The sequence below is a fragment of the Triticum aestivum genome, chromosome 3A (genome assembly GCF_018294505.1).
Source record: "Triticum aestivum cultivar Chinese Spring chromosome 3A, IWGSC CS RefSeq v2.1, whole genome shotgun sequence".
NCBI classification, from domain to species: domain Eukaryota; kingdom Viridiplantae; phylum Streptophyta; class Magnoliopsida; order Poales; family Poaceae; genus Triticum; species Triticum aestivum.
This window is the reverse complement of record NC_057800.1, coordinates 64,661,220-64,674,936: the sequence shown is the minus strand read 5'-3', so window position 1 is coordinate 64,674,936 and position 13,717 is coordinate 64,661,220. Positions and strand designations below refer to the sequence as shown.

Genomic DNA, 13,717 nt, shown 5'->3' with positions numbered 1-13,717 from the left:
TTGTACTTGTAGTCTATAAAATATTTAAATTAACTAATGTACTACTTCAATTATTTCTTTTCTTTCTTATTGGTCAAAGAGCTCGGCTTTAGTCTAGTGGTTACCAATTTCAGATAACTTGCGGTGCTGAACTCGCTGTGCTGTTCGTGGACACTCTTGTCAAAGGGCAATGTCCTTATAATGAAGAAACTTTTGGTAAGCTTATTGTTTTACATTTGATTTTTGGGACATATTTGCAGTGCATCTTTTGTAATCCTCCTATCGCGTCAATAGTGTCACTAGTTTGCATTCAGAAAATAATATTTCTTCCTTTTTGTGTCTCTACTAAATCAGCCTTGTGAACCATTCTCTCTCTTTTTCTTTTGTATTTTTTAAATGCTGTCATGTTGTAAATTTGGGCATTAGATGTCACTTCAGTGATTGTATAACTCTATTGCATCAACTACAGATCGTGTCAGAAAGATATACGAGGCGTTCCCCAGGATAAATATGCCCCATTTCCTTGGAGATGATTATGACGATGATGGGCAGAAATTATCCGAAGCTATTTCTGCTGCAAAAGTGCGTTCTGAAGGTTGTTCATCATTTCTAAGAGCAGCTCTCAGGTAAGGTATATCGATTTCAATAAATCCAAGTAAATCACAAGTGCTGTCCTTCCAACCATCGAACTTCATCCAAACCAGTAGTGTTTTTCAGTGGAAATATATCCGGTAGTCTAATACATCAAATTGTTGAACAGTACAAATAACTTGACCTGCAGTTATGAATTCTGGTTTTGAGCATTAGTGACTAATGGGCTTAACATGATAGGAACATGCATCGTTCTGAACATCTGGTTCCTTTCGATTTCTTCTCAGTGTGTCCCCAAACTCTGGATGCCGATTGCCATGAGACATATTTATTTTGTTTACTCTGTTACCAGAGGAGGTGTTTTTCTTCTCCCTTTTCTGGCTGTTATGCACTAATAATGTATCATCCTGTTATTAAGGTGGTCTGCGGAGTTTGGGACATCAAGAAACGGATCTCCTGATCTGCATGTTATGTTGGGTGAATACATTTATTCCGAATCTCCAGAAACGGTACTGTCCATGATTCTGTGTCTTACTGTGAATATCTTCTGCTCTCTACATTCTTGAATCGCAACATTTGAGGAATTTGCATGTCAACCAAGTCATGCCTAGGAAAGATCGTATTAATCCTCTTCACTAGGCCATTTATTTGCTCTTAGATGATGTATGTTCCTCTAGTCCTAGATGGTGCAAGGCTATCTCCAAATTGTAGGATGGCATGCATGCAGTAAATTATATCTACTCCCTCCGTTCCTAAATATAAGTCTTTTTAGACATTTCAAATAGACTACAACATACGGATGTATGTAGACATATTTTAGAGTGTACATTCACTCATTTTGCTCCGTATGTAGTCACTTGTTGAAATATCTAAAAAGACTTATATTTAGGAACGGAGGGAGTAGAAGGCAAGTGAAAGAGCATTGTAGAGCTATGATTTTTATTTGTCATTGATGCTGTTACTATTTTTACTACTTCGGTAATTATGCTTACAGTTTAACCTGGAGCGACCTTGACTGCAGGACATGACTAAAGTATCAAGTCATTTTGTGCGCGGTAACGATCCTAAAAAATTTGCTTCTATGCTGGTAAACTTTATGGGCAAGGTAATTGTTGTTCTAAACAGTAGGTATTACAAATGATGCTTGGTAATTAGTGAATTCTGTTTGAATGATATATATTTGTTTCTTTGAGAGATAGCAAAAGTTTATACCCTACCAAAATATTTCCAACGTCTTTCACAAACATAGTAATTTTATTACTTCTTCTGTACAATAAGGTCACTTTCAAGCTATCGCCTGAGTTTTTTATCCATGACATTCTCCAAAACCGTTTAACTTGAATCCTCTTTTTCCAACACCATGAATATATCCCCTGGTTCGTTTTACATGTTCTTTTGACTGTTGAAATAGTTCATTTCATTGCTGTTCACATGGATGCCATGTGTGTGGGGACCCATCTGTCGGTCTCCAAGGTCATCCCCCCTCTGTTTAGATTGCTGGGAAGGAGAAATACAAGTGAATCTGTTAGAGAGATGTTGTAACCGCACAACTTTTTTAGGGCCAGTTCTGTTGCTGGCTTCTAGAATAAGCTGGTATAAGCTGCCCCCTAACCAGCTTATTCTAGAAGCCCAACCAAATTTATTTTTTTAGAAGCCTATTAATTAAGACTTGACTAAAGGCTTCTAAAAATATATTTTTGGTTGGCCTTCTAGAATAAGTTGGGTAGGGGGCAGCTTATTCTAGAAGCCCAAAAAAGGCACCAAAAGAACTGGCCCTTAATGTTTTACCTGCTTGCTGGTTTCCATGCTGGCGTCCATCTAAGCGTGAAACGGAGGTTAAAGCAACCAAACCAACAAATGGGATTTACATGACATAGAAGGATATAGGATCCAAATTAAACAGTTTTGGAGAATCGGTTTGAAAATCAGACTGAGGATTGAAAAACTGATGGTTTCCTTAATGCTGCTTAGTATAGTTAGCAATTGCTCGATATGATTAGTAAATCCATGTTCTCCACAACAATTTGCTTTGTACAGTGGCTTTACTAATGTATGGGTTGTAGGTCATCTTTCGTCAAAATATGAAAATATGGAAACAGAACACAAGCACAAGCTTGTTAAATCACTGTCTTATACCCCAATTTGTTTGTGGGTTGGATCCGTGTTCATTATTCATGCCCAACTTTTGTTAGGTGTTAAGTGGATTCATATATGCTCTTGACATTGTGTGATATAGAATCATTGTGTGATATAGAATCATATTGATCTTTTTTCTTCCTTTCTGTACAGTGCTACCCTGGTGAAGATGATACTGCAATTGCACGCAGTGTCCTAATGTAAGATTTTATTCCTTTCTTTCTTGTTTGCTCTGGAGATGTTATGTGCTAAGGACTAATGTAGGGTAGGATAGTTGGGATAGAGGAGAAGCAATTGGTAGATGGAACAAGAGGAAGGGTGAATCGGTTGAGATAGCGGTTGGTAGATGGAGATGTGTGAGAGAGGTTTAGTTTAATGTTTGCTTGTAATTGAAAAACGGGATGCAGCAGCCCATTATATAGATGGGTCTCGCCCAAGCAATTTGTAACGTCCCTTCCAAAAAAGTGTCAACGAATCTATAGTTCAATACAAATACCAAGCTAGTAATATCTTCAGTTTGCCTACAAGATAATCTTTCTCTTTACCATGACCCAAAGTCATGACATGAGAGATCATCCCCTGTAAGTTGTATGAGAGGAAAGTCTGATACCATTGAAAAGGGGTGCACTTCGCACTGTAGAAACCGATGTGAAGGAATTGTGTAGTGTTTGTTTCATTTACAACGATAGATACACGTCAGTTAGCAGTGTGCTAGGGACGCGTGCAATATGATATACTGCCTCAACACAATATCCTCTATGTGATCACACTGAAATGCATACAGAAGAACACTTTAACACTGTAAAGTAAATGTCGTCTCATTGTTGGGATAGAATTTTACTGGGATTTTGGGGATGGAGATGTCGGGTTTTCTAATATGTTGTTCTTTCTTAAAGGTATCTATCACTAGGGAATCTCAGAGACGCAAATTTACTTATGGATGGGATGAAGGAGCAGCTAAAATCTGCTGACATGGAACTTCCAAAAACAGCTTTAATTGAGTTTATCAAGTATCTTCTTCAAACGTGAGTCTCTCATATTTTTCTGGCTTGCATTGTATTTCGGGTGTCCTTTCCACGTCTGCATATTTGTTCCACGATGTTCTCATACACCGCATGCAAATTTTGTGAAATAACGCTGCAGTTTGCATGATAGTTCTCAGACGTCAGCTACACGTGTTTTTATAGTTCTATCACTAGAAAGATAAAATTACTTTCTGTAGGTATTACGAATGCTCCTGTCTTACCAATATATTCAAATGCCCATGTCAGAAATGACTGATATCATATTTTAACAGTTTCTCACGTTCTTGATTTGTAACCATATGTAAATCAAGATCAACTTTCTTTTCCTATCTTATACATGAAATAACAAGCTATTTTATCATTCTTTTCTTTTGTTATGGCCTTATGGGCATTACTAACTAGATGTTGTTTACAGGCTTGAAAGAGATGCTTACCCTCTTTTTAGGACACTTCGACAAAAGTACAGCGCAAGTACAGATCGAGACTCTGTATTTGAGGAGGTATGGCCCTCTATCGAAATTTTGTAGCTCTATAACAAGAGTTCTGTTTTTCAAAAATAAATAAATATATTGTTACGAAACAATGTGAATCCATGAAAGATGTTTTTAGATAATTTGGAAATCGCTGTGAGACATGTTCAACATAACATATCTCCACAAACTTTTGGCCTTGTTTACCAGCTTTCCATCTGGAAACCGATGAATTGCTCACAAAGGACCACTTGTTAATAAAAATGGGTGAAAAACCCCATGTCGTGTTGTTGCTTAATGTTGGAGACCACCTGTTCTTACAAAAATAAGGAATGCAAACCGATGAATTGCTCACAAAGGACCACTTGTTAATAAAAAAGGGTGAAAAAACCCATGTCGTGTTGTTGCTTAATGTTGGAGACCACCTGTTCTTACAAAAATAAGGAATGCAAACCGAAATAGACCTCATGACGGTATGGTTACGCTTTGCAGTTATTGGATGAAATAGCTGCAAAATTTTATGGCGTACGGCAACAGAATCCTCTGGAAGGACTTTTCGGTGAAATGTTCAAGGTAAACACTTTCTTCTATTGACTTCATGGTGGTCGCTATATCGAATTGCTTCCTTTTAAAGTCTGCCAAATTAGCTGGTTTTTGCTCTAACCAGTTCCATGTGCTATTTTATTTATATTGATAATATCTTCCTCATTACTGCTCACATTCTATATTTGTGCAGGTGTAATTGACTTGAAACGAACTTTATCATCATGTCCTTGCCTTCAATGCAATGATTGGTTTTCAGCTAAAAAAAGGCATCCATTGGCCAAAATAATACATTTGTGGGAGATCAAGTGGGTCACCCAGGAAAAACGCACAGGAAGTGCTTTGTTGGAGCTTCCTCAGTCATAGTCAACGGAGTTAGTATATTTAACATCAAACTACATGAAGATGGGCCGCTGATCTGTTGTAAAATCGTTCTATTGGTTTTGATGTTTTTCTTTTCTTCTCCTAAAGGTTTTGATGTTTTCCAGCAGTGTAACAGAATTTCCCTTCGCAGATTATTGTAAGATGATACGGCATTTTGTTATCCTTTTTTCCCCATTCTGTGCTAAATTTGTTTTGACGGTTTAAGCAAAGATATCAGGTGCTATAATTCCACTTTTCGGGAACCATGGCAGTCCTGCATTAAACCGGTTTATTTTCTTTCAATCAGTTGGGTTTTGCAAATTTGAGGTATACAATTCAGAAAAAAAGGAGAACATTGAGAATTTTAAAAATTGAGCATAATGAATGACTGTACATTAGAGCATCTCCATTAGATGATGTAGATGTAAAAATATTAGAATTTTACATTTCCAAGGCATAAAAATGCTGCTTAAACAGATGATGTAGATGCAATTTTTTACTCAAAATTACAAATTTGCATCACTTGGGACGCTTGAGCAAAATGCGCTCAGCCCTCACTGTCGTGCGCAACCAGCAACCTTTGTGCCGCGCGCCTGCCGCCGCCAAACCGCACCAACTCTGCCACCACCAAACCTTTATGGTGACGTAAAGTCAAACAAGTTTGATTTTTTATCGGATCATAAAAACCTACTTTTTGAAAGAAAGAACTCGTCTTTTCTATTTTTTGATTAACTTTCTCGAGGGTCAAGGTCAGTCAGTGAGACGATGGGGGATAAGCTTCATCGCCGAGAGGGAAACAACCCGGATCACCGGCGAAGATTTTTTGATGATGTAAATTTTACATCATTTGTTGGAGTTGGAGGTTTTTGGTAATGTAAAATCTACTCCCTCCATTTATAAATATTTGTCTTTTTAGAGATTTCAACAAATGACTACATACGGAGCAAAATGAGTGTTCTAAAATATGTCTATATATACATCCGTATGGGGTAGTCCATTTGAAATATCTGAAAAGACAAATATTTTAAAACGGAGGGAGTATTTTTTAGTGATGTAAATTTTAGTCAAATTATAATTTTGTGATGTAGTATTTTACATCATCTGTTGAATTTGCTCTTAGCAATTTTTCCCACTAAGTACATTACAGTCCGTCGATCCAAGAGGAGAAAATCGGCTCCCGCCATAAAAAAACACACCAAGAGTGAGGACGTCCCTAGGGTTCCTAGCCGCCGCCGGCCCGCCGCCACTACTGCCGGCCCTCCGCTGCGGCGGCCGAAGCCTCCGCTGCCCCGCCTCCGGTACAGGAGCACAGCAGCGCCTCCCTCCCTGGAGCAGCCGCTCCCGCCCGGCAACGCCGCCGCCCGGAGCTACCGGCGACCAGTATAGGCAGGTAGCCACCGCTCCTTCCTCCTTCTTCCCTCATCCTCCCTCCCTCCCTCCCTCCTTCCTCTTGCATCCTCTATTTGTTCAATTTTCTCCCTGATTTCTGTATTGGATGAGTACTTGCTGTAGATGGCATATTGTGAGAATATAATGATGATTATTTCTTAAGGAGTACTTGCTGCATGGTTTTGGCAGTGCATGCTCAAGTTTACATGTGAAAGGATTTTAGTTGATAGGTGTTTTTGATAATGCTTGTAGGAGCAAATGTTTACAGATTGTAGTTTGATTTTTTTTTTCAGATGAGCAAATGTTTTGGTTTAAACATGGTAGCAGCCTATCCGCATCAGTGCATTTTAGGCTTTAATTTGCTTTTTTGGTTGATGGCAGACAAACGCTACATTTCCTAGATGAAGCACATATTCAAGATCATCACGGTGCTGGCGGCGATCTCGGCCGTCTGGGCTGCGCTCCTTGAAACCTCGACAGTTCCTCACAGTTACACCTGGCTGGTGAGTGCCACGAATTCTTTCACTTGCTGATTTATTGAAGTTAAGACACTGTCTTTCGATTAAGACTCTTGCTTGTGACTTTTGTTGTTGTAGCTTCCCATCTATTTGGTAGTGGCGCTTGGATGCTACGGCCTTTTTATGGTTGGGTACGGGCTGATGTTCTTTCCCACCTGTCCTCAAGAAGCCATACTACTACAACAGGTAGAGGATGTAGTCCTAGTAGCATAATTCTCAGTTTTTTTTGTCTATGCAGTCTCATTGCCATGTTGAGAACTAATAATCGCTAGAATATACATCCTAGGTATTTTCAGCTTAATATACACTTGTGCATTGTATATTATACATTCTTTTCTTTTGGTTTTCTGCTGGCATAATGAGATTCAAGGTATTATGCAGAAGGAACCATAAGTTTCTTTGTGCCTTATGTGTATGATTGTATGGCTTTTCATAATGGCCACCACAAAGAAAACCAAGCCACCTAATTTTTAAACTTTTAAGTTTTCTGTATAATTACAGTTTTGCTTTGTTCCCGTCTGTAATTATTTGTGCTTGGCCTACTATGCAGGATATTATGGAGGCTAAGGAATTCTTATCCAAAAGGGGTGTTGATGTGGGCTCTGACTGAGGTCGATTCCAATGTTTAATATTTTGTGGCCAGTTTGAAGCTTCCTGGATACCATAGCTAGAAAAGGTTATATGACATTTCACTATGTTTAGATACTGTTACTAACACAGTTTTGGTGAGTGGCGTGTTACAATTCTACATTTGAGGTGGATGGCTTGTCACAACACTACTTGTGTCCGAAAACATTATGAGAACAACTAATGAATGGTTCGTTAACAAGTCCATTAGTGTTCATGACATGTTTGCGTTGTAACCATCTGGATTTCATCACTGGGTGTATATCAGTTTGTGCTCTGCAGTATCGCCTTTGGTGATGCTTTGAATTGCTAGTTCTTTTGATGGTTTAGTTCTAGTGTGTAAGTTTCTGCCCAGTGCAGATTTCTTTCATTTGGCAACTCTGGAACTTCTCAAATTCAGCAAAGTTCCGTCTCATTGGCACTTTGAGGTTTGAACTCCTCATGATTTAACAAAAGATCATTAAACCTTTACCGATACCATTATTGCTCCATGTTTACAAAACAGTTGTAGAATGGACTGTGCAGTGAACCTGTTTCAACTCGTAATGCTATTATTATATATACATGTTCAGTCACATGCCAATTTGAGAGCATACAGTCGCCTGCTACCTTGAGCTAGCAGCTTCCGGCAGGGACTTGTTTGAGTCTGGTCCATCATCTTCTCCGGCACTGGGAACTCCTGGAGCCCCTTGGGCCATTATATATGTGCATATATGTTATGTGTTCCGTATACCTGGCCCTTGGCGTCTGTTGCTTAAACATGTATGCTGCTCTGTTCTGTTCCTGGCTTGGCATGTCAAAAGTTTTTAAAAATTATAGTAGAGTTTGTGGTGTTGTTGAATTTTTGGGTCCTGTTGGCGCCTTCTATGTGAGGTTGAGGTTTACCTAATGCTAGTCATTCTCTGCAATTCTCCAAAAAAAACACTGTTTTTTTTTTCTTTCAGAAGTACCCGTTGCTGACATTTTGTGGACAGGTTTGAGAGCATTCATCGGACAATCTCGTGGTTAACAAACATGTTAGCAGTTTAAAAAAAGAAAATACTTGTTACCAAACTGGAGGGCCAATTGCATTGCTTCAGTGGATAATAGCGATTAACCCGCATTGTAGACATAATAAAACAGTTTATCATTTAAAGACATTTCGAAGTTTCATGGATGAACAAAACATGCTCCCTGTAGATAATCCAGTTCCTGCTAACCTAGTACAGTACTGAAGATAGTGCTTCTCATACCTTCTATTGTTTAACATTGACCTGATCATTATGAATATGTACCAAGTGCCTTGGCTCTTGGTTGCTGTGAGGTGTCCCCGTTCATTGTGATGAAATTACCATGGAGGCAGCACAAGTGGCAGCATCATTACCATCGATTGAAAGTGTGCTTTTGATCTCTGTCAGTAGGTGCTAGTTTACATTTTCTTATTCGAGTTGTTCATATCATCATCATCCGCATCAAAAATTGACTTTATTTAGCTTGTGACCTGTCGTCAAGCCTTTTTAGCCATCATTCCTTGGCTTCACTCTGACCCTCTTACCCCTGACTGAGGGCAACTAGTCTTAAACTATTGGAAGCAAACCACAAGGATACCTGCGAATCGACCTGTGGTTGAGTTGGTTAGGTGGACAGTGGTATCCCCAACCCACCAGGGTTCAAATCTTGGTACTTGCATTATTCCTGTATTTATTTCAGGATTTCCGGCGATGCGCTTTTAGTGGGAGGAGACGTTCCCGTCGTCGACGAGGCGCCTATGGTGACTTCGTAAATCTCAAGATAATATGCCGGCTCAGTCTCTCGGAGGTGCTCATAGGGATAGAGGCGTCATGTTGCTGTTGCAGGGACAATGTGAGGAGCGGTAACAACGAGCGTCGACCCAGCGAGGCCAAGCCAAGACCTCGTCGGAGACGGAGATGGCACTGCAAGCGACAGCGAGCTGCGGCGTCCTAGTCAGGCTACAACAAAACACTGCTTCCTATTACCCGGGAGTGGGGCGTGTCACCCATCTGACATCTGTCATTGTCACTTCATTAAGCACATTATCAACCACAAGGATCAAAATGACACAGAAATGTGTAGCAACCGATTAAAATTTGTCTTGCAAAGGTTTGGGTTTTTCTTCAGAATTCAGGGGACAAAACATGACGCAACAGGTGTCTATATGCAACAGCAACACACTGCTTTATTATTAGTCCAACACAAGGCAAAACGCTACGTACGTACAACAATTGTATACACCATACTGCAACACATACAAGCAGCAATTACAACACAAAAAACCATGGAGGCCTCGTCGCTACGCGTCGTGGCCATGCCCATTGCACGCGCCTGCCGCCGGTAATGGAGGCTGCGACGACGGCGCGTCGATCTCTCTGAGCACGGCGACCACGTGCAGCATGTTGGGCCTCTTCGACGGGAAGTCGTCCACGCACTGCAGCGCCATCTCCAGGAACCTCATCATCTCCGTCTCGTCGTCGCCGGCCGCGGCCGCGACGAGCTCCGGGTCCACGACCTCCTTGCCGGCGCCCTCCCTGACCTTCATCTTGACCCAGCCGACGAGGTTGGTGTCCCCGAAGTCCTCCTTGTCGGTGGGCCGCCGCCCGGTGAGCAGCTCCAGCAGCACCACGCCGAGGGAGTAGACGTCGCCCTTGGCGGTGCACCGGAAGCTCTGGTAGTACTCCGGCGGCACGTACCCGGGGGTCCCAGCGAGGGTGCTGACGCTGAGGTGCGTGTCGAGCGCGCTGATGAGCCTGGCCATGCCGAAGTCGGCGACGCGGGCCTCCATCATGCCGTCGAGGAGCACGTTGCTGGACTTCATGTCGCGGTGGATGATGTGCGGGATGCAGTTGTGGTGCAGGAAGCAGAGCCCCTTGGCCGCCCCGCGCGCCACCGTCTTCCTCTTCTCCCACGTCAGCGCCGGCGCGCCGTCGGCCGGGAGGTGGAGCATGTCCTCCAGGCTGCCGTGGGTCATGTACTCGTAGACGAGGAGCCGCTCCTCGCCGATCTTGCAGTAGCCGAGCAGGGGCACGAGGTTCCGGTGCTTGATCTTGCCCAGCGTCTCCATCTCCGCCATGAACTCGCGGTCGCCCTGGTGGCTCAGCGGGATCAGCTTCTTGATGGCGACCGTGGAGCCGTCCTTGAGCGTCGCCTTGAACACCTCGCCGAACCCGCCGGAGCCGATCAGGCTGGCCGCCGAGAAGCCGTTGGTGGCCTCGATCAGCTGCGTGAAGGTGAGCTTCCGGAGCTGCCGCTGGAAGGTGGCCACGTTGATGCTCAGCGCCTCCTTCTCCGCCTTGCCCAGCTTCCACGTCGTCGCCGTCCGCGTCCCGTCCTGCAGGCTGCTCAGCATCCGCGCCTCCCGCACCTCCCGCCGCCGCACGCGCACCGCCACCGCCCAGATCGACACTGCGCACGCCAGCCCGGCGGTGACCATCACGGCCAGGAGCACGGCGTTCGCCCACGCCGCCCTCGGCAGAGGCCACCTGGCGTTTGTACTTTCAGCTGCAGCGCCGGAGGAGGCCGCGACGCTCGCCCTCGGCAGCCGGTCGCTGCACGGCACCAGCGGCATGCCGCAGAGGCCAGGGTTGTCGGCGTACTGGCTCGCCGGCAGCGTGCTGAGCTGCCCGCGCTGCGGGATCTCGCCTGCGAGGTCGTTGTCGGAGACGTCGATCTGCACGAGGAAGGAGAGGTTGGAGAAGGAGTCCGGGATGCTGCCCTGCAGCCGGTTGTGCGACACGTCGAACACGCCGAGGTCGTGGAGGCGGCCGAGCGACGCCGGGATCTCGCCGCTGAGGTTGTTCCTCGCCAGGTCGAGCACCTGGAGCAGCACCATGTCGCCCAGCTCCTCCGGGATGGCGCCGACGAGGCTGTTGTACGAGAGGTCCAGGTACTCCAGCGTCTGGTACCGCGTCCACCCGCTCACCGCCGCGCCGGAGTAGAGCCGCGTGAAGTCGCAGCTCCTGAGGGTGGGCACCTGCAGCAGCCGCTCCGGCCGGATGCCGGCGAACTCCAGCAGCCCACCCACGCCCTTGCACGCGTTCCCAGCGTTGCGGACGAACGCCAGCGTGTTGCCGGACAGGATGCCGCTCAGCGGCGTCGCCCCGAGCTGCCGGCCGAGGCGGTGCGGGATCACGCCGGTGAGCCTGTTGCTGTTGAGGTCCAGCCACATCAGGCTGCTGCAGTTGCCGAGCTCCTTGGGGATGTCGCCCACGAGGCTATTGTTCGCCAGCTGCAGCACGGCGAGCCGGGACAGCCGGCCGAACTCCGGCCTGATCGTGCCGCTGATCCGGTTGCTCGTGAGCGAGATCCACTCGAGGCCGGTGCAGTTGAAGAGCTCGACGGGGATGTCGCCGCCGATGAAGTTGTTGTTGAGGATGAGCGTGCGGAGGCTCCGGCATTGCCCGAGCTCCGCGGGGATCTGGCCTTCTAGCTGGTTGAGCCACGTCACGAGCTGCTCCAGGGCACGGAGCATGCCGAGCTCCGGCGGGATGGCGCCGCGCAGGTAGTTGATGCTGAAGTCGATCACCCGCAGGCGCGAGCAGTTGGCCAGCCCGGGAGGGATCGCGCCGGTGAGGAGGTTGTCCGGCATCCGGAGCTCCTCCAGCGACGCGCCGGGCGTGCAGAGCTCGGCGGGCAGCGCGCCGGCGATCTTGTTGCTGCTGAAGTCGGCGACCCTGAGGCTGTTGCAGGCAGAGATGGTGCTCGGGAGCGATCCCGAGATGAAGTTGTTGCTGAGAAGCAGGATCTCCAACTTGGTGAGGTTCCCGAGCACCGCGGCCGGGATCGCGCCGGAGATGTTGTTGTTGGCCGCGTCGAGCAGCTGGAGCGCGCGGCACGACGACAGGGACTCCGGGATAGAGCCGGAGATGTTGTTGCTCGAGACTCTGAGGATCCGCAGCGACGAGCACGCGGCGAGGCTGCGTGGGATGGCGCCGGTGAGGCGGTTCCCCGAAACGTCGAGCACCTCGAGGCCAGCGACGTCGCCGATCGACTCCGGGATCGCGCCGGCGAGGGCGTTGTAGGATACGTTGAGCGTCTTGAGGCCGGCGCAGCCAGAGAAGGACGGCGGGATCGTGCCGGTGAAGCGGTTGGCGGAGAGGTCGAGCAGGACGAGCGTGTCGGGGAACGACGCGCCGGAGACGTCCCCGGACATGTTGTTCCCGGCGACGTCGAACACCTGGATCGTGCTCGGCGGAGACATTAGATTAAGAGGGAGAGCGCCGGTGAGGTTGTTCCGTGCGAGGCGGACGTCGGTGAGGTTGGGGTAGTAGTACGCCAGCTGCATGTCGGCGGGGAGACTGCCGGCGAGGCCGCCGTCAGACAGGTCGAGCGTCCGTAGCGCGCGGGGGAGCACGTGAATGTCCCCAGCGGCGTCGGCGCGGAGCTGGGCGTTGCCGGAGAGGTTGAGGTGGCGCAGCGTGTCTATGGAAGCGAGCGCTGCAAACGAAGCGCGCCCGGAGAGGCCGCAGCCGGCGAGGTCGAGCCGCTCCACCCGGCCCTCGCCGTCGCACGTCACCCCGTACCACCTGCACCACGTGCCATTACCACTACCACCACCGCCGGGCGACCCTTGCTGCTGCCGCTGCTGCCATTGCCAAGACGAGAGCACGCCCCTAGGGTCCTTTCGGACGGACGCCTTGAAGCGGAGGAGCGCCCCCGCGTCGTCGCCGGTTCCCGCGGACACGATCGTCGTCGTGCAAGTCGACAAGAGGAGGAGGAAGATTACGAGGAGGAGCATGCGATCCATCGCCACTGGCATGGCTGGCACGGGGACGCCGATGAGGAATGTCATGGACTCATGGTCTCCCTCATGTTGGATGGTCCGAGCTTAGTAGCACGAAAGGTGTTTGAGGAAAGGAAAGAGAGCGTGCGCCATTGTGGCTTTTGGAGGTAAAAAGCTCGATAAAGATGGCTTTTGTTGTGTGTGTAGGAGTATTAGAAACATCAGCCGGTCGGTTAACCCACGGTGTGTGTGCGTGTCTTGAGGCTTTTGCTGATATTGTGTTGATGATGATAGGATTCGCTTTACCTCTGGATCAACCATGGGGAATCATGTGTGCACGAGGGAAAAGGAAGGCATGCA

At 47.0% G+C, this 13,717-nt stretch overlaps 3 protein-coding genes across 3 annotated transcripts in view; 2 read left to right on the top strand and 1 right to left on the bottom strand.

Annotated features, from left to right (window-relative positions):
* LOC123060321 (protein GET4) overlaps window positions 1-5,371 on the top strand; it is a gene marked incomplete in the record, with an annotated part of 7,398 nt that extends 2,027 nt beyond the window's left edge. Inside the window, 9 exon segments of the mRNA XM_044482989.1 lie at window positions 114-195; window positions 449-605; window positions 989-1,079; window positions 1,592-1,675; window positions 2,860-2,906; window positions 3,603-3,731; window positions 4,147-4,231; window positions 4,694-4,774; window positions 4,938-5,371. Of these exon segments, the coding sequence (XP_044338924.1) occupies window positions 114-195; window positions 449-605; window positions 989-1,079; window positions 1,592-1,675; window positions 2,860-2,906; window positions 3,603-3,731; window positions 4,147-4,231; window positions 4,694-4,774; window positions 4,938-4,943 (762 nt within the window).
* Window positions 5,372-6,252: 881 nt separating this feature from the next.
* LOC123060320 (dolichol-phosphate mannose synthase subunit 3) lies at window positions 6,253-7,947 on the top strand. The gene is made up of 4 exons (XM_044482988.1): window positions 6,253-6,497; window positions 6,878-6,999; window positions 7,093-7,200; window positions 7,565-7,947. Exons 2-4 carry the CDS (start codon window positions 6,898-6,900, stop codon window positions 7,622-7,624), a joined length of 270 nt encoding a protein of 89 aa, XP_044338923.1. The 5' UTR covers window positions 6,253-6,497; window positions 6,878-6,897; the 3' UTR covers window positions 7,625-7,947.
* A 1,764-nt stretch (window positions 7,948-9,711) lies between these two features.
* Window positions 9,712-13,508, bottom strand: LOC123060318 (brassinosteroid LRR receptor kinase BRL2-like). Its single transcript, XM_044482987.1, has one exon. The coding sequence runs from the start codon at window positions 13,424-13,426 to the stop codon at window positions 9,932-9,934; it is 3,495 nt and encodes a 1,164-aa protein (XP_044338922.1). The 5' UTR covers window positions 13,427-13,508; the 3' UTR covers window positions 9,712-9,931.
* Window positions 13,509-13,717: the final 209 nt, after the last annotated feature.

What these genes read in the sequence shown, in the direction of transcription:
- LOC123060320 (XM_044482988.1), top strand. Translation starts at nt 6,898, where the DNA reads ATGAAGCACATATTCAAGATCATCACGGTGCTGGCGGCGATCTCGGCC. An exon ending in CTCACAGTTACACCTGGCTG is followed by an intron (nt 7,000 to 7,092) that starts GTGAGTGCCACG and finishes TTGTTGTTGTAG; the next exon opens with CTTCCCATCTATTTGGTAGT. An exon ending in AAGCCATACTACTACAACAG is followed by an intron (nt 7,201 to 7,564) that starts GTAGAGGATGTA and finishes CCTACTATGCAG; the next exon opens with GATATTATGGAGGCTAAGGA.
- LOC123060318 (XM_044482987.1), bottom strand. Translation starts at nt 13,426, where the DNA reads ATGACATTCCTCATCGGCGTCCCCGTGCCAGCCATGCCAGTGGCGATG.